The 25220-nt window shown below is 33.8% G+C and overlaps 2 protein-coding genes across 2 annotated transcripts in view; one reads left to right on the top strand and one right to left on the bottom strand.

The window, feature by feature from the left end:
• Positions 1 to 25220, bottom strand: part of CAPS2 (calcyphosine 2) — a 75957-nt gene that overhangs the window by 44203 nt on the left and 6534 nt on the right. Inside the window, 1 exon segment of the mRNA XM_032493746.1 lies at positions 7715 to 7765. Coding sequence (XP_032349637.1) covers positions 7715 to 7717 — 3 coding nt within the window. The 5' untranslated portion in view covers positions 7718 to 7765.
• GLIPR1L1 (GLIPR1 like 1) lies at positions 162 to 23888 on the top strand. Its single transcript, XM_006191112.2, has 6 exons — positions 162 to 656; positions 9688 to 9933; positions 13785 to 13885; positions 18655 to 18743; positions 23578 to 23604; positions 23693 to 23888. The coding sequence occupies exons 1-6, from the start codon at positions 354 to 356 to the stop codon at positions 23782 to 23784; spliced, it is 858 nt and encodes a 285-aa protein (XP_006191174.2). The 5' UTR covers positions 162 to 353; the 3' UTR covers positions 23785 to 23888.

The following is a 25220-nucleotide window of genomic DNA, read 5'->3' as shown; positions in this document are numbered from 1 at the left end:
ATTTTTGAAAAGGCTATACACGGAAGCTAAGTATGTGAAACCACTGCTCTGCAGGGCTTCACACAAGCCAGGTCCATCGTCAACAACATATTAATTTGTTGTCCTTTTACATACATGTGCTGCCTGCAAGTGGCAATCTGGCTTACAATACACGTGCCCTCTGCATTGAGTCCAAGTGGGTCTGCAGAAAGCATCTTGGATGGTTAAAAAACTCTGCACCAGAAGGCGACTCCAAGTTTTTTCCTGCAGCCCAGGGCTCGGTGGTGGGCTATTCCTGAGGTCTGGCCTGCCTCCCTACTTGGCGCTCAGCCTTCCCACGAATCCCTGCGCTGGGCTCGAGCCCAGGCAGGTGGATGGAGCCAACGGTTACTGCCACACCGCGCCCCCCAATCCCCTCGGCCGCCCGCACCGCCCCCGCCCGGCCGGGCTGCCCCAGCTGTTACTGGTCCGTTCAGTCAGGGCATTCTCTGCGCCTCACCATGATTCTGAGGAAGAATCTGAATTGCTTATGGACCTTAGGTCTCTGTCTGGTAGCCAGTACTTCGTCTCCCACAGTCCCCTCCATCACAGATCAGAAATTTATAAAACACTGCGTCGAAGCTCACAACGAAATGCGTGGCAAAGTCCAGCCCGTCGCAGCCAACATGAAATACATGGTGAGAAAGACCTCGGCCTAGGATCTTACTTCTCTGGTTCATCCTAAGGTACCTGGGCGATAAATTTCATGAACTCATTTGTATGAATTCAGTCTGGACTTTCCAGCATGCAGCTGAAAATCACACCTTGGCTGGGTTATCTCCTCCAACGTAGTAGTAATAGAAGTGGATGAGAAAGGAAAACTTGAAGCTGTTCGTTGCCCAGACCTAGCTCCCTTTCGCTCGGGTTTGCGGGGGTGGGGATCGCTGTGGATACCGCTGGCCTAGTGACTGTGTCTGTCCTCCACATAAACAATATGCAACGGTAGCACAAAGACAACTATAACACTTCTGTTAAGAAAGTGGCAGAATGGGAGTCACAAAGCGATTGCTGGTTGAAAGCAATTCTGAAATCTTTAGGGTATATATTACGAAGACTTGCTATGCTGGGAGTCAGAAAAGTTATCTAACTAGAGGTGGTTGGAGTTCCCTCTTCCATTATTTTCTGTGGTCCTGTCTTCTCCCTTTAAAAGGCCTCCCTGGACCAATTTGAATTGGGCACTGGGAAAAATGCCATCTTTGAGGGCTGCATAGTCTTCTTCTGCCCACAGAAGTTTAAGGTCCAAGAGTCATTTAAAATATATTGCATTCACTTTTCACAACAATTTTCACAACAGGTTTACAATATCTTTGGGACTGTATCTCTGTCAAAAACTCTAAAGGTCTTTCAGCTGTATGCCTCCAGTCAGTTCCAAGCACCAATAACCATGGTTAAAGTATAGTTTGGAGAAACTTTCAAGTCTTTATTTCTTTGTTTCCTCACCTTGGTGCTTTTCTTTTTCATCTTAATGCCAGTTAGCTTGAAACATGAGTTTTGGGAAAATGGGTACACTCTTAAACTGTTGGATTTGCTGAGGCAATTTTTAGTCAATTAACAGGATTTCCTTGGAGTTACATACTTCATCACCTCTGTGCCCTAAGGTTTTTTAATCATATGAAAGTTTCACATTTGTCTCTCAAAGCCTTTTAAAAATCTTTTTATATGCTATGCAGAAGGCAGCCCCACATTTCTTGATTCTTTTTCTGCTTCCAAACTGTCCAATGCTTTACTTTTATAATATCTTGTTGAACACACCCTACAACCAACAAATAATGTTAATGTTCTGTTTTCCAACCTCTGCTTAGAGCTTCAAGTTCAATGGACTCATGATTTGCCTCCTGAGTAATAGGTCACATTTTTTCACTTATCTGGGCTCTGAATCCCATAGCTTGCCATCATTCCTCTGAAATAAGTTTCCTCACTGCTTGCCAACTAACTGTTAAACTCTACCACGTGGTTCAGGCAAGCTTGCCACTAACATTAGTGGGCTAGATGAATAAAAATGGAAGCCCACATATAATCTCATTGTTTGCTCAATGATTAAATCTTTGTTTAGTAAAGAATATGTGGTTTCAGGGGTTTCATCCCATCTGCTCAGATTTGTATTTGATTAGAATAATTTTGCTTATTTTCACGGATGTTATTAACTAATTTTTCATTTCCTCTAAAATAATCGAAACTGTCCATTCAAATTAAAAGGCAAAGTTAAATGGATGAGTATCAATTTTAAGTATTTTAAATATTTCTTAATTTTTTGGAAAATTTGTCTTCTTAAATATTTTTATAAATACAAGATTATTCACCATTCTAGTGCTCATGTCCACCTAGTGGCCAATGTAAAGAACTGATGTCAGGCTTCATACTCAGACAACATACAGAACTACATTTACCCCTACTTAACAGTAATGTAAATTGTTACCATTGCAAAATGTCTCCCTTACCCCCGAAATGGGAACAAGAAGAGAGAAGTGAGGAAACAGATCTCCAGTAGTACTGCTAAACAATATTATATTATGCCTGAAATCTATTGCTTTCGTGCTGAAACAAAAGATGTGACAAGTTGATCTTTTTCTCTTACCCTAAGAGCTTCCATGGTTCAAATCTTTCTTGGACTCTGATGCAGTGTCTGTCTCCAGTGTCATCAGCAACAATATTCACAAGCCTTTTTACCACGCAGATACAGATGCCCTTTGCTTTAAAAACATGTGGCAAAAGATGCAGACATTCAGTGCTGTGGGTCACGCTGAACCCATGCTAATGTTAGAATGCAGAGAAGCTTTCATTTAATAATAAAGTCTGTGTAGTGTGTGTGTGTGTGTGTGTGTGTGTGTGTGTGTGTGTAACATGAGATGTCCTATCAAGTCTGGGGTCAAAGAAAGGATCCTTCCTACCTAGGTCTCAGGTGGGATAAGTTTAGGTTTTCATTATGGCTCTACACCCTACTCCCAGCAGTAAGTTCTATAAGAGGTTAGGCTGGGCTCTGGTTTCAAATACACCTTTAAGTCTCAGTGGCTTAACAAAACAAAGTTTAATTTCATACTTACACAGGTTGTAGAGAAAATGAGTTAGGATTAAACCTCTCTAGCTGGGGCAAAGGAGGGCCCTCAACCTCAGCCAGCTTGTTGACAGGCGGTTTAACAAGAGCCCCCAAAGTCACTCATCACATAATTGCTTTACCAATGTGAAGAATAAGAGGATATTTACTGACCTTTTTGCTATTCTAAAGTAGGAGGTTTAGCATACTTTTATTTTCTTCTCATCTCCATTTTTTGTTGAATTAATGACTTTTGTAGTCAGATTGTTGTTGTTCTTAATTGCAAGTGTTTGTTATCCTGGTGGTAACTAGTTTTTAAGATAAATTTTAAGATAAATTTTGGTGAGGTGGAAACCCTGGAACCACAGTACACTGTTGGTAGGAATGTACAATTGTGCTGCAGCTATGGAAAACTATGGAGGTTCCTAAAGAAATTAAAAAATAGAACTATCATATGATCCAAAAATCCCACTTCTGGGTGTCTATCCAAAAAAAATTAAAATTAGTATCTTGAAGAGATAGCTGCCTCCCACATTCACTGCAGCACTATTCACAGTAGCCAAGATACAGAAACAACCCAAGGCTCTATCAACAGATGACTGGGAAAAGAAAATGTTGTATATACATACAACAGAATATTACTCAGCCTTAAACAAGAATGAAATAATGCCATTTGCAGCAACAAGGATGGACCTTGAGTATCGTACCAAGTGAAGTAAGTCAGACAAAGACAGACAAATATCATGATATCAGTTATACATGGAATCTAAACTATGATACAAAGAAACTTATTTGTGAAACAGAAATAGGCTCACAGACATAGAAACAAATTTATGATTAGCAAATGGGAAAGTGGGAGGTTGGAGGGATAAAATTAGGAGTTTAGGATTAACATATACACACCACTATGTATAAAATAGATAAGCAAACAACAAGGACTTATTATAGAGCACAGAGAACTATACTCAGTATCTTGTAATAACCTATAATGGAAAAGAATCTGAAAAAGAATAGCTATATATATTTATGCATAACTGAATCACTTTGCTGTACATCTAAAACATTGTAAATCAACTATATTTAGATAATTTTTTAAAAAAGAAAGAAAAAAGAATGAGTGGGGAGCCTGGACAGCCCGGGACTTTTGTCCACCAACCAGTGATAAATAAGACTTCCTCCCCTGGGGCAGTGTCAGTGAAGACCTGCTGAAACAGGAGGACTGATTAAGATTTAGAATCTTGTAATATAAAACTCAAAATGTCGTGTATACAATAAAAAAATCACTCACATACCAAGAACCAGGAAGATCTCAGCATGAATGAGAACCAACCACAGCTGCCACCACCCAAATAACACAGGTGTGAGGATCATCTGACAAGGATTTGAAAGTAGTCATCATAAAAATGCTTCAAGGAGCGATTTTTAAAAGGCTTAAAAGAAATGAAAACACAAAGTCTCAGCAAGGAAATCAAAGTTACAGATTCCAATGGAAATTTTACAACTGAAAAATAGAATAACCAAAATTAAAAACTCACTAGCTGGGCTGAGTAGTTGAATGAATCTGACAATGGAAAAAGTCAATGAACTTGAAAATAGAACAGTAGGAATTACCAAATCTGAGCAACAGAGAGAAAGTGGACTGGAAAAAAAAAAAAAACAAAAAACCACAACAAAAAATCATTAGGGCTCTATGGGACAACATAGATAACATTATGATAACAAAGTATCTATTAGATATTTCATGTCCTTGGAGTCCCAGAAGGAATGGAGAAAGATGGACTATATTCTAAGAAACAGTAGCCGAGAACTTTCAAAATTTAGATAAAGATATAAATAATACTTCCAAATAAAGGCCAAATATGGTAAGCCCAAAAAAATTCATGCCAAGATACACCAGTAATCAAACTTCAGAGAACCTAAGAGAAAGAAAAAAAGCTTAAAAGCAGCTGAAGAGAAACAATGCATTACCTATATGAGAACAATAATTTCAGTGTCATCAGATTTCTCATCCAAATCCTGTGGATGCCACAGGAAGTGGCACAATACTTTTAATTTCAATTTCAAAAAAGAATCAACTAAGAATACCACCCAGAGAAAGTATACTTTAGGAATGAAGATAAAATTAAGACATTCTCAGATTCAGGAGAACTAAAGATGATTTGTCATAATCAGACGTACACTAAAAGAACAGCTTAAAAAAGATCTTCAAATAATACAATAATGCTCTAACAAGGACTCTTGGAATACCAGAAATGGAGAAAAAACAAGGTAAAGAGTAAAAATATGAGTAAATATAATAAACTATTCTCTTACATTTTCTAAATTATGTTTGACAGTTAAAGCAAAAATTATAACATTGTTTGACATGGTTCTTAATGTATGTAAAAGAAATATTTAAGACAATTATGTTATTGGTGGAATGAGTGGTAAAGGGACCTAAATGGAAGTAGTATTTCTACATTTGACTCAAACTAGTAAAATGCTGACATCGGTAGTTTGTGATAAGTTAGTTACATATAGTATTTAACACCTATAGCAACCACTAAAACATCTATGTAAAGATATGCACTGAAAACCACTATGGATAAATCAAAGTGGAAACTAAGTAATGTTCAAGAAATTCACAGGAAGTCAGGAAAAGTAAAACAGGAATGAAAAATAGAAGATCAAATAAAAATAAACAATAAGATGGCACACTTAATGCTCTAACACATCAATAAAGATATCAAGTGTAAATAGTCTAAATGCATAAATTAAAAAACAGAGGTTGGCTAAATGGATTAAAATCAGACAAACAAACATGAGCCAACAATGTGCCATAACCAAGACACTCACTTCAAACATGATACTGGTAGGTTGAAAGTAAAAGGTTGGAGGAAGACATGTCATGTAAACATTAATCAAAAGAAAGTAGAAGCTGCTTTATTAATATCAGCTAAAGTAGATTTCAGAGCAAAAAAAAAAAAATTACCAGAGACAGAAAATGACATTAAATAATGATAAAATGATCAATCTATCAAAAAAGATTCTAATAAAATTTGTATACCTCGAACAACAGACATTTAAAATGCAGGAGGCAAAGCTGATACAACCGAAAACAGAAATAGAAGAGTCCTCAATTACATTTGGATATTTCAACTGTTTTCTCTCAACAATCACAACTCTTCTCATAAAATCAGCGAGGATATAGAAGAACTTAGCAATACCATTAACCAACTAGGATCTAACTGACATTTATAGAACGCTCCACTCAACAACTAGAGAATACACATTCTGATCAAGCGCCTATGAAACATTAACCAAGACTGACCATATCCTGAACCATAAAATAAAAACTCAACCAATTTAAAAGAAAAGAAATTATACAGAGTATATTCTCTGAACACAGTGAAATCAATCCAGAAATCTACAGCACAGAGAGAACAAAAAACTTTTTAAATACTTGAAAATTAAACACACTTGTAAATAATCCATGTGTCAAAGAGGAAGTCTCAAGGAAATAGATACAAAGATAAATATATCAATGTAGATAGATATATAGATACAAATAGATAAATATATATAATTGTATATATACATGTACATATATCAAATGTGTGTATATATATACATATATATATATATATATATATATATATGTATACATATATTAGAACCAATGCAATGCACTTAAGCAGTGCTGAGAGGGCAATGTATGACACTAAATGGTTACATCAGAAAAAAGGAGCGCTCATAAGTGGATAATCTAACTTTTACCTATAGAAACAAGAAAAGAAAGCAAAATAAACTTGGCAGAAGGAAGACAATAATGAAATTGCAAATTGAAAAATGATAGAAAATTTTAAAGGAATAAAAAGCCAATTCTTTGCAAATATCAATAAAATAGACAGTAGCACAAATGATCAATATCAGGAATGAATCTAGGAAATTATTACAGACCTGCTGACATATACTATGAACAACTCTATGCACGTTATTTAACATCCATAAAAAAAAAGAACTTTGATAAAAACTTAACACATTATGTAAAAATTAACACAAAATGAATCACACACTTAAATGTAAAACATAAACCTGTAAAACTTTTCGAACAAAAAGTGGAGAAAAATCCTCAGAATCTAAAGCTAAATGAGGCTTCATAACATGGTAGATTACATGACACCAAAATCACAAGCTTTAAAAAGTCAATAAATTCAACCTCAACAATTAAAACACTCTTCTTTTTAAAATACTACTTTAAGAGATGAAAAGACAGCTACAGACTAGGAGAAAATACACATACACAACATATTTCAGGAATAACTACTGTCTGTAATACAGAAAGAACTCTCAAAACTCAACAGTAAAAAATACAAACAATTCAATTAGAAAATGAACAAAAGATGGAACAGACATTGCACCACAGGCATACACAAATGGAAAGTAAGCACATAAAAATATGTTCAACATTATTAGCCATTAGGGAAGTGCAAATTAAAACCACACTGTGAAATCACTATACATCAATTAGAAAAGTTAATATAAAAAATAGCAACAATGCCAAATACTGGAGAGGATTTGGAGGAACTATGTCTGTCCTATTTTGCTGGTAGAAATATAAAATGGTACAGCCACTCTAGAAAATAGTTTGGCACTTTGGTTCTTAAAAACTAAATGTATACTTACCATATGACCCAGCAATTGCACTCCTGGGCACTTCTTCCTTTTCCTTTTTTCCTAGAAAAAGGAAAATTTATTGCTACACAAATATTCTTCACATATGTTCACATATATTCATAGCAGCTTTATATTTGTAATAGCCCAAACTTGTAAACATCCAAATTTCCATCAATAGGTGAAGGTTGAATGAACTGTGGTTCATCCATTGCCATGGAATACTACTCAGCAATAAAGAAGAATAAGTGATTGATGCATGAAACAGTGTGGATGGATCTCAAGGGAATTATGCTGGGTGAAAAAAGAGCCAACCTCACAATGGTTACCTACTGTAGGATTCTATTTATATAACATTCTTGAAATCACAGAATTATAGAGATGGAGAACATATTAGTGATTGCCAGGAATTAGGAACAGGGTGGGGGAGTGAGTGAGGATGGCTTTAAAATGTTAGCATGAGGGATCATTGTGATGTGTTATGTATCTTGATTGGGGAAGTGGTTACTTCAATTTACATATGTGATAAAAATGCATGAAACTACACAAACACACACACAAATGAACGCATATAAGACCATTGAAATCTTACAGTCTGTTGATCGTACCAATGTCAATTTTTTTATTTTGGTATTGTGCTATATTTATATAAAACATTACCAATGGGGAAACTGTGACATCTACACAGGGCCTCTGTGTACTATTTTTGTAACCTCTTGTGAATCTACAATTACTTCAAAATAAAAATATTTTTTAAAAAATAATCTTACCAATAACATCTATACTAAGACACTGTCACTTTTGTCAAAATTGTTTCTGGACTCTATTTTGTTCTATTGGGCTATTTGCCTACCCTCCTGCTGATACCATAATGTCTTAACATAGCTTTATGATGTCTTGATGTCTGGTAGAGTAATTCCTCTAACTTTGTTTTACTTTTTAGGGATTGTCTAGCTATTGTTGGTTCTTTGAATTTCCAAATAAATTTTATAATCAATTTTTACCCCCTTAAAAAAGCTACCCAGATTTTCATTAGAAATGTATTAAAATCAAGACCAATATTCTTTATAATCTAGCATCTTCCAGCCCATGAACATTTACTGTCTCTCCATTTATTTGTCTTTGAAAGTTTCTCTTAATGATATTTTGTAGTTTTCAGTGTAGAAATAGTTTTTATATTTATTAGATTTAATTATATATGCTTGATATTTTTGAAGTTATTTGTTTCTGGAGTGTATATAGAAATGCAATTTTGTATGTATTCTTGATATTTGACAACTTTGATAATTTCACTTATTTGTTTTAGTTCCATTTGTGTATTCCTTTGAGCTTTCTATGTACCCACTCACATGTCATCTGTGAATAATAGATTCCAATCATTATACATTTTATATCTTTTGTCTTATATATTTATAGCTCACATATTTTATCACACTACCTGAGCTCTAGTAAATATTAAGCAGAAGTAATGAGACATCTTGTTTCATTCTCAATCTTGGGGGAAAGCTTTTAATTTTTCATCATTATACATTAATGCTTATTGTAGGGTTTTGGGAGGGGGCTTGATACTCTTGATCAAATTAAGGAAATTCTATTCCTAGTGTGCTAAGAAGTTTTTTTCTCTTTTTAATTATAAATGAGTACTTATCATTTACTTCTATTTGTGTGACTTCCTGAATTACTAGACTGTGAACTCCGACTTATTTAAATCACATTCAAATGTATTTGTTGAGTGTCTGTACTGTACCAAGCCATCTGCTTGGTGTTGGAAATACAAAATGAACTGTCACAGAGTGGGTACCACATAAGTGCTTCTGAAGCAGAATTAAAAAAAAAATGACTAACTGTGAAAATAATAAATGCCAAAGAAAAACTATATTTTATTAACATAATGAACTTTAAAAATTTAACTGGTTATAATCATTAGAATGACTTTAAGCTGACCAAATATGCACAACTCAGTTTGAATTATTTTTACCTTTCAGAGTTGGGATGAAGGTTTAGCGAAGATTGCTAAAGCGTGGACAAACAAGTGCAAATTCGAACACAACACCTGTTTAGCAAAATCATATAAATGCCACCCAAAATTTCAGTATGTTGGAGAGAACATCTGGTTAGGTGGATTAAGCATATTTACACCACACTCTGCTATCGAGGCCTGGTATAATGAAACTGAATTTTATAATTTTAATAAACTGTCATGTTCCAATGTTTGTGGCCATTTTACACAGGTAAGTATTTGACACTTTATTAATTATTTATGCATATTTCAATCACAAGACAAATTTTTAGCATTTTTATTTTAGAGTTTCTTTTGAGTCTCTGGAAGACTCCCCTCATTTGGAAGATATTTTTACTGGGAATAGAACTCTATGTAGTGAGTTATTTTTTTTTTCCCTTGAACTTTAAATATCTTACTCCACTATCATCTGGCCTGCATTGTTTCCAACAAGAAATCTACTGTAATCTTTTTATTTATTTTTCTGTGTGTAATGTGCCTTTTTTCTTCGAATGCCTTTAAATTGTTTTTCCTTTAGTACAGATCTTGAGCAATTTCGCCATAATGTCCTGCAGTTTTCTTCATGTTTCTTGTGCTGCAGTTTACTGAGCTTCTTGGAACTGCAGATCTATAGTTCAAACCAAATTTAGAAAAATGTTAACCATTGCTTTTTGAAATATTTCTGTCTCTCTCACTCTTCTCTTCCGAGAGCCCAGTTACCCATGTAGAAGGCCGCTTGAAGTTTTCCCACAGTTGACTGTGGGAAATTTTTGGTCAAATTGGTCAAATTTTCCCACTTCTTATCATGCTGGGTAAATTTTACTATATTCCCAACTTTGTCATATCTGCCTGTTGGATGCTGGATTTATTTATATATCTTATAAATATTCTTAACTGTCTTCTGGGATATAGGTTATCTGGAATTTACTTGACCTTTTTGGTTCCTACTTTTAAAATATGTTAGATGGAATGAAAGCAGTGTTTAGTCGAGGGCTAATTCTCTCTCACCAGTGGAGCAAGACACTCTACCCGAATTCCCAGAATTTAGTAAATTTTCCAGTCTGGCTAGCGCGAACAGGCCCACTGTTCCTGTCCCTGGCTCTGTGTAAGACTCGGTATTCTTTCCTCTAAATGGTGCTTTCGTGGGCCTGGGATAGTTTTTCGTTATGTGTGCTCTGATTAGTGCTCTGCTGAATTGATGATGAGGAACCCCTACAGATCTCCTTAGCTGTGTCACTGTAAGATTTTCATCTCTCCAGTACTGTGCTTTCTAAGCTCCTGCCTCCTGGGTCTCCCCAGACTCTCAGCTCTGTCTCTCAGCTAGGTGAATCCCTCAAGTTTCTCCCGGTTTCCCCACTAGCCCCACTCCCAGACATGGCCTGGAAACTCTCTCAGTGCAATAAGATGAAACAATTGGACAGCTTGCATCTTTTCCCCCCAGCTCTCCAGGGGCACTATCCATTGTCGAAAAACATTATTTCCTATAATTTTTCCAATTCTTCTGGTCGTTTTGCTGTGGGAGTTTTAAGTGAGAACTGGAAGTCACTTTTTAGCTAAACTAATCCTAGACATGGCATCAAGCTCCTTGGAAGAACAATTTAAGCAACAGAAAGAGCTAACTTTATTCTCCAAACTCACTCATTTGTATCAGCTGAATTAACGTATACTACCTTAAAGCAAGTCATTTTTATCGGAGGTGCACTGAACAAAGAAATTAACAGTTTCCATGCTTCTCTTCTCATCACTCTTTGTCCAATAACAATGCTGTAAGTGTGGAAATCCTGCTCAGGACAGATGTTGTTTGCAAAGAATATGGTTTGGTTTCTGCTGAGAAAGTTGAAAGAATGGAATCAAATGTCAAGTATCCTGACAACAAGTAAAATGCAATAGAGTAGTCCTCCCTTTTCTGACAGGGAAATGTTCCAAGACCCCAAGTGGATGCCTGAAACTTCACATGGTATCAGACCCTACATATACTATTGTTTTTCCTCTACATAGATACGTATGATCAAGTTTAATTCATAAATTAGGCACAGTAAGAGATTAACTATCAATAGAATTTAACAGTTACAACAAGACGCCTATCATATAATGAGAAGTAGTGAGGTGGATGAATGCAGGCACTGTGATGTAGCAGTCAGGCTACCAGTGACCTTCTGACAGCATGTCAGAAGGAGGATCATCTGCTTTGGGTGATCCTGGATCAACGTGCCACAGCGACGTCAATGGCTGGATGGCAAGAGCAGACCATGTCAATAGGTTGGAGATCCCAAGTGAGATGGAAAGGGACTGTATGAGATTTCGGAAAAGGACCGTATGAGATTTCATTAGGCTACTCAGAAAGGCACGCAATTTAGGGCTTATGAACTGTTTACTCCTGCGATTTTCCATTTAATATTTTTGGACTTCAGTTGACTGTAGGTAACTGAAATCTCTGAAAGCGAACTGGCAAATAAGGGGGGACTACTGTATCCCTATATGGCATTAAAGCTGAGCCACAGACTTTATATAATCAGTGTGTCCCCTTTTGTTACAAGGAAAAAGGAACCTGTTCCCAAATACCCCTTCTCCCTTCACATTGCTACATCAGAAATGGGAGCTCACTCCCCATTGGCCAATTTACTTATATGCTTAAATAATTAGGTATGGGTGCATTCTTTCTATTGGTTCAACTGTATCTTGCTTAATTTTCCAAACAAAATGAGCTAAGAATTTCTTGCATTCATCATTTGCAGATAGTCACGTTGAAGTTATAGCCAATGTTCATATTAACGTTACATCTAGTCTCTTTAATGAAAGCAATACATTCTAAACCTATATGTAGTATTTATTTTTAGCATTCCAAAACCGAAAAAAGAATCACAATTTAAATATATTAATCAAGTAAAATTGCATGGTATAGTCAGTTATTCATGAACCAAATTTTTAAACATTACTTCTTGAAAATACATATACTTGCAGTCATATAGTTCTTAACTTTCTAAAATATTCAAAAGGAAAAGGAGCGTTCAGTGATCTAGCTTAATCTTATTTTAATAGGTGGGAAACAAGCTCTGAATCAATCTGCCACTCTCCAAAGCCACACGTGGTTAGAAGCAGAACTCATTTCTTAGTTCTTGCTTCACTGTGTTTTTTATTGCACTTTGCTCCCTCTTAGGCAGCCAAAGAGCCATTAAAATATGTTTTGCTAAATGGTTGATTCTGGCTACATCAAGGCCATGGGAAACAGTGACTAATACATTAGTCTATAAAAAATATTAGCACATTTTGTTAATTGAATTGTAAAATCAATGAGTTCAGGAAATTCATTTATCTTGTCAAAATCAATTTTCCTCAGATTATTTTGTTTTTCAAATGAAGTAAATAAGTTTTTTCCCCCTTGTTCATCTGGGAAATTGACAAAAATTCCACTCTAACATTGTCACAAAGGAATACTTAACATTCTTCACTTCTTTATCTCTCTCCCCCTGGCTGGTTTTCCATAGGAGTCTTCTTCCTTTTGAATAACTTTGCTATTCTTTGCAACTAGACAAAAATAAAGACTCACCATCTCTATCTCAGGCATTTTTTTTTTTTTTTGCAATAAACTCAACATGTTCTTAATCTCTATCCCTATCTGCTTCTTGTGATTTGACAAAGGTAAGAATATGGTTAAGACCACAGAATTTAAAATGTGATCATTAATTTAGAATTTTTCTGAGAAAAAGAAATAAAAGGTAATTACTGTTTTTACTTATAGTCTGGTTTCAATGTTGTTTGTATGATATACCCACGGAGAAAATAAAAATATATTTCATAAGTCATCCAGAAGAAATTATGATTTTGGCTATATAATATAATCTCCTTTTGATTTATGAGAATTACCTGTGAGGAAAAAACTAGTTAGGTAGCCCTCTTGAATGCAGCCTAAACAAAATAATTAATTGTTTTAAACTAAATATTAGAAATTAGGAAAAAATAGCCAATAAATATTTATGTACATCCATTTTTTTGTATCATGACAAAGATTATACCTGTTCCCATAATGCATTGTTTACATAGAGTTGTTTTGCATATTTTATTTTAAAATTCCTTTCCTTATAGGTAGTTTGGGCTGATTCATATAAAGTTGGTTGTGCACTTACAGCTTGTCCTAACCTTGGGGATTATGGTGCTGCAATATTTATATGTGACTATGGACCTGCGTAAGTTATTTTGCTATTAAATATATTTTAAATTGAAATATATGTTAAGAATTGTTTCCAAAAACAGGATCTTACACTAAAGAGACAAGTATATTTTTGTTAAGTGGAGTCTCCCTCCATTTTGCTAATCAAAAGAAAAAGATGAAATAAAAGGTGGTAAGAGAATGTGCAAAAAATTATACATGTCATGAAATATTTAATCTTGAGCGTGAAAATGAAGGAGATTGTTTGTTAAGTAAAAAAGGACGTAATATAAAATACTTTGGCACAGTAATATCTAAATACTGTTGCACAAAATAGGTTGACAGATGCTTGTATAATATAATATAATGTAATTATAATATAACGCAATATAACTGGAATGAGTAAATGATTGAGAATGATAGTGAAAAACACATTCTTCTAAGAAAAGAATACCGTAAGTTTTTGACTGCCTTGCTGATAATTGCATTATCTAAATGGAATATAACATAAGCCCAATGGGTATCTCCAAAAATGAAATTCTGGAACTCTAATTGCAAAATATCTGTACAAGGAAGAAGATAAAATCAGTTAATAATCCAACTCTGAAACAAACAAAAATTTAAAAATAAAATGTAGAAAAGATGAAAATAAGGCAAAGAATAAACATACAAGTTTGGCAAAAAGAAGCTGAAATATGTCAAAATTGTTATGGAGAGGTATGAATGTGTATGTATCTTTCTCTATTTTCTTCCATTCCCTCTCAGTCAGAAGCAAAAACAAGAATGATGAATACATAACCTCAAAGCTTGGGGCAGGGTACAATTTTTATAAATACCAGAGAAATTGCAGTACAAAAGATAAAAGAGCATCAGCTGTGAGATAACTTTAGTGGGAACTGATTTCCTGAAAGACGCAGGGACAGAAAAATATTTGAAGAAATATGGCCCGAAACTTTCTGTGCTTAAGGAAAATTATACTCACATAACCAAGAAACCTTACAGGCCCCAATCACAAGAAACATAAAATAAATGATACTAACTCGCTTTATAATAAAACATTTCAAAACCAGTAATAAAAAGGAAATCTTAATAGCAGCCAGAGAACAAAGACATGTTACAAAAGAGGAACAAAGATGGGGATGACAGCAGATTTCTCATTGGAAACAATGCAAGAGAGAAGACAGTAATATCTTTAAATACTGAAAGAATAAAAAAAAAATCTGTCAACCAAGAATTCTATATCCTGTGAAAATATTTTTTAAAGATAAAAAAGAAAGATGTTTGAACCACTGGAGATGGTAACTACATTGGTAAATATATAGTATGTTTTTCTTATTATTTTTCAAAAGATAATTATTTAATTGAAGATAATAGAAGTGTATTGGGAGGGCTATAAAATATGTAAAATTAAAATTTGTAATAACTACAGCACAAAGGCTGAGAGGGGAGAATGGAAGTGTATTACCTTAAGGTTCTTCTACTCAGTGTCAAGTGGAATAATTTAACTTGACTGTGATAAGTAAAAGATGCATGCCATAAACTCTAAAGTAACTACTAAAATAACAAAAAAACAGTAACAGCAAGTAAGCCAAAAAGCAAGTAAAATTAAATCTTAAAAAATATTCAATTAATCCGAAAGGAAGGCAGTGAAAAAAAAAAGAACAAAGGACAGATGAGACAAATAGAATAAATAAGATTTTATAGCATCAAACCTAACTATATCAGTAATCACATCAAATGTAAATAATACAAACACCCAAATGAAAAGGCAGAGACTGGAAGATGGAATAAGAAATCAAGAACTAGTTATACACTGCATACAAGAAGTATATTTTAATTTAAAGACACAAATAGACAAAAGTAAAAGAACGAGAAAAGGTTTACTATGCTGACATTAGTAAAAAAAAGAAAGCAGCAAGGTCTATGTTAATATCAGACAATGTAGATTTTAGAGGAAAGAATATTACCAGGGATAAAGAAGGCCATTTCAAAATGACAATGGCATTAATTAATCCAGAGGCAACCTGGATAAAATGGAGAAATTGCTTGAAAGACATAAATTGCAAAGGAGAAATAAAAGGAAAAGAAAACTACAGAGCAATATCTCTTAACAAACAGAAGTACAAAGGTTCTAAACAAAATTTAGCAATTGAATCCAATACAGTAAAAGCATAATGCACCTTGTCCAAATGGAGTTTGTTCCAGTAACGTAGGGCTGGTTTAACATTCTAAAAAAAAAATGTAATTCATCATATTAATCAGCCTAAAAGTAAAGATTATATGATCATCTCAATAGACTGAAAAAGTCAAACATTCATTCTTGATGAAAGTTCTTAGAAAACTAGAAATAGAAGGGAACTTCTTACATCTAAAAAAGGGTATCTACGAAAAGCCTGTATGTAACATTATACCAGAGTTTTTTTTCTGTAAAGTACCAGACAGTACTTTTGCTATACTTTTTCTGCAAAGTACTAGGCAGTAAATATATTAGGCTTTGCATGACACATGCATTCTGTTACATAATCATCTTTGTTTTTGTTTAGTTTTAAATAACCCCTTAAAAATACTTTAAAAAACTCTTAGCTCACAGACTGCTCAGAATAAGACCACAAGCCAGATATGTCCTATGGGTCACACTTTGCTGACAGCTGATCTAGAGGTCTATATAGAAAATTCAATGGAATCTATGAAAACTCTTTTAGAACCAAAAAGTAAGTTTAGCAATTTTTCAGGATATAAGATCAATATACAAAACTCAATTACATATCCGTATACGAATAAGGAACAATCATAAATTGAATTAAAATAACAATACCATTTATAACAGCATCAAAAAATATAAATTATTTAGGGATAAATCTAGCAGAAGACATTAAAGATCTATACACTGACAACTGCATAACATTCATGAGAGAAACTGACAAAGACAAATAATTAGACAGATATATCTTGTTAATGAGGGAAAAGACTCATTATTAAGAGGCAATTTTTCACTGAATTGATCTATGGATTCAATACAATCTCAATAAAAATCCCAGCAGGCTTTTATTGTAGAAATTGACAAACTGATCATAAAACTCATATAGAAATGCAAAGGATTTAGAATAATCAAAACAACTATGAAAAAGAATAAATTTGAAATAGCTAACACTATTGTTTACAAGTTATTATTAAAGCTAGAATAATCATGACATTGTGCTATTGATGTAAAGTTACACAAATAGATCACTGGAATAGAATACAGAATCTAGAAATAAATTCACCCATGGTTGATGACACATGACATGCACAACTGATATTTCACAAATGCACAAAGGCAATGCAGTGGAAAAAAAGATTTTTCAACAAAGGGTGCTGGAACAATTTGTCACCCACATATAAAAAACAAAAGTAAACCTGGATCTACATAACATGCAACTTACAAAAATTAACTCAAAATCGATCATAAATCTAAATATAAATCTAAAACTATAAAACTTTTTGAAGAAAACAGAGATGAAACCTTTGTAACCTTAAGAGAGCCAAAGATTTTTTAACTACCACACCAGAAGCATGACCCATAAAAGAACAAGTTAAGTTGAATTTCATTAAAATTAAAAGTGATTGTTATTCACAGACACTGCTAAGAGAATGAAAAGACAAGCCACAGATTTGAGGTAAGTCTTTGCAAAACACATATCAAATAAAGAACTTAGACCAAGAATATAGGAGGAACTCTCATAATGCTGAAAAATTAGAAATTCAATACTAGAAAAACCTAAAACTCAATTTTAAAAAATGAACAAAAGATTAACAAGACAAGCAAATTACAAATAAGCACATGAAAAAATGCTCCAAATCATTAATCATTAGGTAAATACAAATTAAAATCATAATGAGTACCACTACACAACAATTAGAGCGGCTAAAGAAAGACTGGCCATTTTTCCAATCCTGAGGCTAGAATTTTCACACACTGCTGGTGGGCGTACAGTGTTACAACTACTTGTAAAAACACTGTGGTAGTTTCTTAAAAAATTAAATATGCATCTATCATATGATCTGTTCACTCCACTCCTAGGTATTTATTCAAGAAAATGTATGTCCGTATACATTTTGGGTAAGAATTATATATGAATGTTCAAATTGTATGTAGTAACTATTTGTAACACTGAAGACCTGGAAAAACTCAGAAGTCCATCAGCAGATTAATGAATAAATTGTAGTATATTCTTCAATGGAATACAACTCATGTTATTAATATTTTTCTCTGTGTACTCTAGGTAAATAACATCTTTTTCTAAGTCTTTCACCACACAGCGATTGAAAAAAAAAAAGAGGTTTGTTACCATGTATCAATTGATATTACTGAAAAGCATGCATAATAGCTGCCAAATCTTTCTGGCACATCATCAAATAGAACTAGATAATGACTCTGGTATTGTACTTTTAAATTAAACCATAAAACACATGTTTCCATTTGTGATTTAAATTTCCGTATTCCATTTACAAAATCAAGAGATAATCACAGTGTTTACAACAAAAATTTTGTGGCTGCCACATGCATAATTACACTGAGTTCACATCTAATTCCTGTTCTACAGAATATTCAAGAATATGACTGCCACAAGGATTACGGATGTCCTGTAAAGAACAATTTTAACAGTTACTTTGTACAAAAGAAATAAGCATTAACATCGGGACCTAAGTTGTTATTTTTCCTTTTCAACATTCATGATTAGGGACGAAAACAACTTGCATCAATGCATGCACAAAATTAGAGAAATTAATAGCCATTTGGTTAATCACTGTTTCTCTTTTCTACAGAGGAAATTATCCAAATATGGCCCCTTACGTTATCGGATCAAGCTGCTCTGCATGTGCAGATGAAGACACTTGCGTAAAGAAACTCTGCCGTAAGCAAAAAGGAGGGTAAAAAAATAATCATTACATTCTATTTGGCAAGCAAAGTTTTCATAAATTCACTACATGTTAAAATTTGGCTCCTCAAGTTTATAGAGAATTTACGGACAAGATTTGATTGCTGCTATATAATGATAAATCATTTATATTTATATAAATATAATGATATATAATGATATTTATATAAATATGATAAATCATATATATTATGATAAATCATTTATCATAAATGAGCATATTTAAATGCAGGTGATTCTTCCTTTCTTCACTGATTATTTTCCCTCTCAGGCTAAAGGACAGGAAGGAGTTGGGCATAACTGATTCAGTTTGGTGCCACATTCAAAATGACTATTGGCTGCCATGTTTCTTATTCGTATTTGCCTCCCTTTCATCTCCTGTTATTAGTTATTATTAAAAGAGCAACTTGCTCAGAAGTAATAACATTAATCAATGTCCAAGTTAATTGTGATTAAAAACTAGTATGTTTTTCTTCCATCATCAGCCTTTTGGTTCTCCTGACAAAGACTTTTTAAGTATAAGTATAGATTTTTGATTCTCAGAAGCAGATGGGTTCTCAGCACAAAGCTACTTTTTAGGGATAAGTATAAATCCTTGGTTGAGCACAGGGTGAAAAGGGTGAACAGAGACGATCTTGAAAACTATAAAAGATATGGTGCCACAAGAGAAGACTGACACACCAAAAAATGCATATTAAATGATTCCATTTACATAAAGTTCAAAACCAGACAAAGCTAATCTAGGTTTGGAGTTACGATAGGGTTACCTTTCAAGAGGAAAGAGGACATAGTAATTAGAAAGGGTACCAGGACCTTCTGGGCCTATGCTACGGCTAGCTAGGTGTGTTTACTTGGTAACAGCTCATCAACTTTTCCAATTATGAGGTACGCCTGCTTACATACTCAAGTCATACTTCAATAAAGAATGAACTAGAAGTATGGTCTCCAACATCAGATTTCATTCAAAGTGATTTAAAAAATAAATTTACTGTATACCTCCTATTTGCAGACTACTGGAGGGTATAGCTCAGTGGTAGAGTGCTTGCCTAGCAAGCACAAGGTCCTGGGTTCAATCCCCAGTACTGCCATTAAAAAAAATAAATAAAACCTAATTATCCCTCCCCTCCTCCAAAAAGCTGTATTCAGTGCTGTATGTCAATTATATCTCAATAAAACTGGAAGGAAAAAAAGTTTCAAAACAAAACAAAACAAAATTCATGCTTTCCTGCTGGAGAGGTCACAATGAAAAGGCCCTAAAAGGGAAGAAGTCATCCTTTTGTTGCAACCCCAACTGAGCACCAACTAAATGCAGCCTTGTCCTTGAATCCTGACACTAGATATAGCGGAGAAATCGCCTAGTAGGACAAGCCAACCCAGATAATAATGAGAAATAATAATAAATTTTTAAGCCATTAAGTTTTGGAAGTTTGTTGCACAGCAGTAGAGTGTGGAAACACTTGGTATGCCTAGTAAGTTTTTACTCTAAAAACACCCTGGCAACATGTGTGAAACAAATATGTAGAGTTTGACCTTTTCTTCTGCTGAACAGATAGAGTCAGGATGGTTCACCTTAATCCAAATACAACTTAGTCAAGGATGGGTTAGAATTTTTCCAAGGTATGGTTTTCCTCTGTTTGCTCTTTCCAAGGATATGGACTTCTAAGGCTTTCCACTGGGAGGCTGGTATGTTCGTTGCCGCCTCTCCCTGGTGGGTTCTGAACTCAAATCCTTATTGCTTTAGCACAGAGAAATTACTGAAAAATCTGTTTTGATTTCCAAAGGCTTTCAGCCTAGGTTTTTAGCCTCCTGATTGTCAACAGCTTCAAAATTAAACAAATAGCTTGAGGGCAAAATGGACATCTCTTGGGCTCATTTCCTCCACCTCTATGTCCCACCTGGATCTTAAACTACTCAGTTCTCCAATGTTATCTCTCTAGTTCTGCAAGGCCAACCAAAGCCCTGCTAGTTTCTCTGTTTCCCAAAAATTCGCCTCTGCTTGAGCCAAGCCTAGTTTTTTCGCCCTAGACCTGGGCCCAGAATCAACACATGTTCCCATGGAAATAGTAGCTTTCATAACATCAGCCCTCCTCTCTATGGATGTCCTGCTCTGAAATCTTGACTCCAGTCTTTGTTGCTTTAGGAAATGTCTGATGTTCTTAAATATTGTTTTTGTTGCATTTTATTTGAATTATCTAGCTGTGCTTGATGAGAGCTTTTGTCTGTCATAAACTACTCCATCCCAGAGATTTAAACAGCTCCTGACGAGTCTCCAAGACAGAACTGTACAAGCTACGAAGGCTACATACAATAAAGCTTTGATACTTGGTAGGAAGTCCTCCCTCAACTTGTTCCTTTTCCAAATTTAGAAATTATCTGGCTATTCTTGGCCATTTGCTCCTGCAAATTAATGGAAATTATCATTTCCACAGAAGACCTTGAAATTTTGGTTGGAATTATGCTGAATTTATAGATAAACTTGGGAAGAAATAATATCTTTACAGCATTGACTATTTCCATTAATAAAGACTGTTTATTTGGATATTTTTAAATGTCTTTTAAGTTTTGAAAATTTGAGGTCTTGCATCTAAGATTCCTTGGTAACGTGTATTTGTTGCTATTGTAAAAGGTATTTTAAATTACACTTCCTAATTGATTTTTTTTGATGATTCATAGAAATACAAACTATTTTTTACATTGGTTTACTATCCAAGAATCTTACTGAATTATCTTATTATTTCTAATACTTTGATTCTCTTGGATTTTCCATGACAATCATGTTATCTGCAAAAAATTCTGGTTTTGTTATTTCTTCTAATCCTTGTATCAGTTGTTTATTTCATTAATATTAATAGTCAATGAATCCTCCAAAGCAATGTTGAACATAAACTATTTTATGTAACACCATTCTCTCATTCCTGACTTTAGACAGTGTTTCACCATTATGCGTATTTGCTTTAGATTGTTCTTCATTAGTCCTCATTGTCAGGTTATGAAAGTTTTCTCTTTTCCTTGTTTTGCTGTGAGCTTTTATTTTGCATGAATGTTTAATTTTACCAGATATTTTTTTCTGCATCTCTTGAAATGATCCCCAATTTTTTTTCCTTTCATGCCGCAACATTGTAAACTACATCAAAGGATTTTTCCCTTTTGGTTTTTTTTTTTCTTTTGGGAAATTGTTTTGGAAATAATATTTTATATCTTTAAAAAAATTACTTGTGCTTTAAATTCCTCTTTGAATAAATGTAATTTTTTAAAATTGGCCCATTTCATTAATGTTTTCAAATTATTGTAAAGAGGTAGGTACATGGTGGTTTTAAAATTTTTATAATCTATGTTTTATCATTTTCTATTTCCTGTTTCCATTTTGTTTATTGTTTCTCTTGTTATTTTTTAAACCATTTTTGAACTATAATTAACATACAAAATTGTACATATATTTAATGAATACAGTGAGATTTATATTTTCATATAGGTACTACAGTTAAGTGATGGCTCAGTAATCCAATTTTAAACTATCCTTTCATTCCCATGATAAATCCAACTTAATCATGAGGTTACTTTTATAGATGGCTAGACTCTTGTTAAGAACATTTTACTTATAACTTTTGCATTTAATTTCAGAATTATGATTGGACTGTAATTTTCCTCCTTCATTTCTCCTCGTATGCTTTTGACTTCAAGGTTGTAGTTGTCTCATAAAAGAAGTTGAAACTTGGGAACGAAACGTTAATATTTTGTTTACAGTTTATGTAAGCTTCTCATTTATTTTTTGAATGGGAAAAATTTTCTATAAAACTATTTTGCTCTGGTGTGTGCATATGCTTATAGAAGCTTAATTACTGATTTAATTTCTTTAACTGTTACGTGATACTCAGATTTTTAGGGGGAAATTAGCCAATTTTTGTTTTATCCAGGTTTTACTGCCATTCTCTTATATTTTCATCCCTGCTCTGTTGTATTCCACCTATTTAAGTTCTATGACTTTTGACTTCTGTTGATCAGTTTCTATAGAAAATCAGCTTTTAGCTTTTTGACTTCCTTTTTTGAAAGGCAGGAAATACAGCATAATGGTTAAATGTACAGGCCTTGGGGTTAGATGGCTTAACTCAGGAGGTGATTAAGAGGATTATGTCTGATAAACCATACAGAGTGATGTTCTCAAATTTTAGCTTTTATCATAGTTAAGTTCCTCATTATTTTCTGCCATTTGACCCTTTTTTTCCTTCACACTAATCACTCTCTAAAAGGATACTTTTTATTCACTTTTATTCATTTATTCAACTTTAAAATTGATGATAGATTTTCTCCCCTTACTTTTCTGAAAGGAAAGGACCTTTACTTTTTCCTGATAACCATTATATCCAAGCTTCTAGAATCATGCTCAATATATAGCAGACACTCAAAAATGAATAAATGAATGAAAATAAATGAAATAAATGAATTCTTAACAAACTGCAGGACCCTGGTACTCCAAACTCAACATGAAGGAATTATAATCTTATCTCTGGGACTTTAAATGGGGATGGCAGAGTGCCAAAAATAAAGTTAACTACTGGTATATAGTTCACCTATTTCAGGGTTTTGTGCCTTCAGTGTGAGAGGTGTTCCAGAAATATGTGCTGACATGACATTATTGTCAGGGGACATCACACAGATTTTTAAGTACTGTGGGATTCGGGGAAGAAGCTTTAATTTTCTTGAATTAAAAAGCCAAGCTAAGTTTTAAGTTTCCTAAGTTGATTCTCTTATTCAAAAAGCCAGAAACACAAATGAATGCATTTAATTTTATATTAATTTTTTTCTGTTTTAGAAAATAAAGAACGTGATAGTCTTCAAAGTACGTATCAAAATATTTCAGTATTGATTCAATTGCATCCTCCCCTTGAAACTACATTGAGTCCTTAACTGTTGTATTTTATTGACAGCGTATCCAAACTGGAATCCACCTGGGCTAGCACCTCAGCAGACAGCATGTAGTCCACTGTGCCTAATTCTTGTTCTTCTGAGAATGTTTTAATTGCCATTTATAGATAAGAGAAATTCTAAGACATGACAACAAAGGAACAGTTTATGGCTAAATGTAACTCTTAATTATTAAAATGCCTAAATTCTTATCTATTATCTACATTTAATGTCTGTTTTTAATCCAAAAGATGTACTGTAAGGTGATTTTTTTAAAATTTTACATATATTCAAAAGAGTTCCAATCTCTAATATTACAGATTGTCATTTTTATTACAGCAGACTTAAAGATTTAAACATTTAGACTAGATATTTTCCTTATCTGCTAGTAATTTCCTTCAAGAATTCCGTCAACATTATTCAGAAACAAAATGTTTTTAAGGAACATTTCAGATAGCACGTAATGTTATATTATGGTCATAATCAACAGTTGGGAAAATAGATAAGAACAGATAAATTCAAAAAGGGAAATCAATTAAATTTTAAACCTTTGGAAAGTAAATGTGTTCTGAAGATTAAAATTATACCCCTTTAGGATTAAGAGATTTTCATCTCTTTTAGGAGATTTTATATTAAAATATGCCCTGTGTAAAATAACAGGATGCAGGTATACCTTTCAAAACCCCATAAAAAATTACCTGTAGTACAGTTAACAACATCTCTACAAATAAAAGAACTGATGAATTCTGGTTGTCTGAAGACAAAAAAAAAGATTATTCAATTAATTCAGTTTTTAAATTCACTTATGTTTGGCTCCTATGGACTAAATTATCTAGATCTTTTTCTTCACAACTAAAGCAACCACCAACTTCCCTCAGTTATAAATATTATAAACCATTTAAAAATGTATTTTTAACATGGTTGAGGATCATTTTGCATATATTACCAAACACCGAGGAATTTCTACATAGCTGAGTGATTGACAGTATTCTTAAAAGAGAAGCCAAGTGATTTTATATTTCAAATTGGCTTGTATTAGTCAAGGTTCTCCAGAAAAACAGAACCAATGTAGGGATGGGGGAGTTGGGGGGAGGTGGGTGGAGGGAGAGTGAGTGAGAGGAGAGATTTTAAGGAATTGTCTTACACAGTTGTGGTGGCTAGCAAGTCTAAAATCTGTAGGACAAACTGGCAGGATGGAGATTTAAGTAAGAGTTACTGCTGCAGCCCAAAGTCTGGGAAATCAGGCAGAATGTCTATGTTGTAATCTAAAGGCAAAATTCCTCCAGAAAATCAGTCTCTGCTCATAAGGCCTTCAACAGACTGGATGTGGCCCACCCACGTTATGGAAGGTAATGTGCTTTAGTTAAAGTCAACTGATTGTAAATGTTAATCACATCTAAAAAATACCTTTACAGCAATATCTAAACTAGTGCTTGACCAAACACTAACCACCACAGTCTAGCCACATTAATACATAAAATTAACCATCACACTGCTCTTCGGCACCATGTATATAGTTATTATCTTTTTAGTAGAATAAACTATTGCTAT

This window comes from Camelus ferus, chromosome 12 (assembly GCF_009834535.1).
Source record: "Camelus ferus isolate YT-003-E chromosome 12, BCGSAC_Cfer_1.0, whole genome shotgun sequence".
Classification (NCBI taxonomy): Eukaryota; Metazoa; Chordata; class Mammalia; order Artiodactyla; family Camelidae; genus Camelus; species Camelus ferus.
The sequence above is the reverse complement of the archived record's forward strand: the minus strand, read 5'-3'. Positions and strand labels throughout refer to the sequence as shown.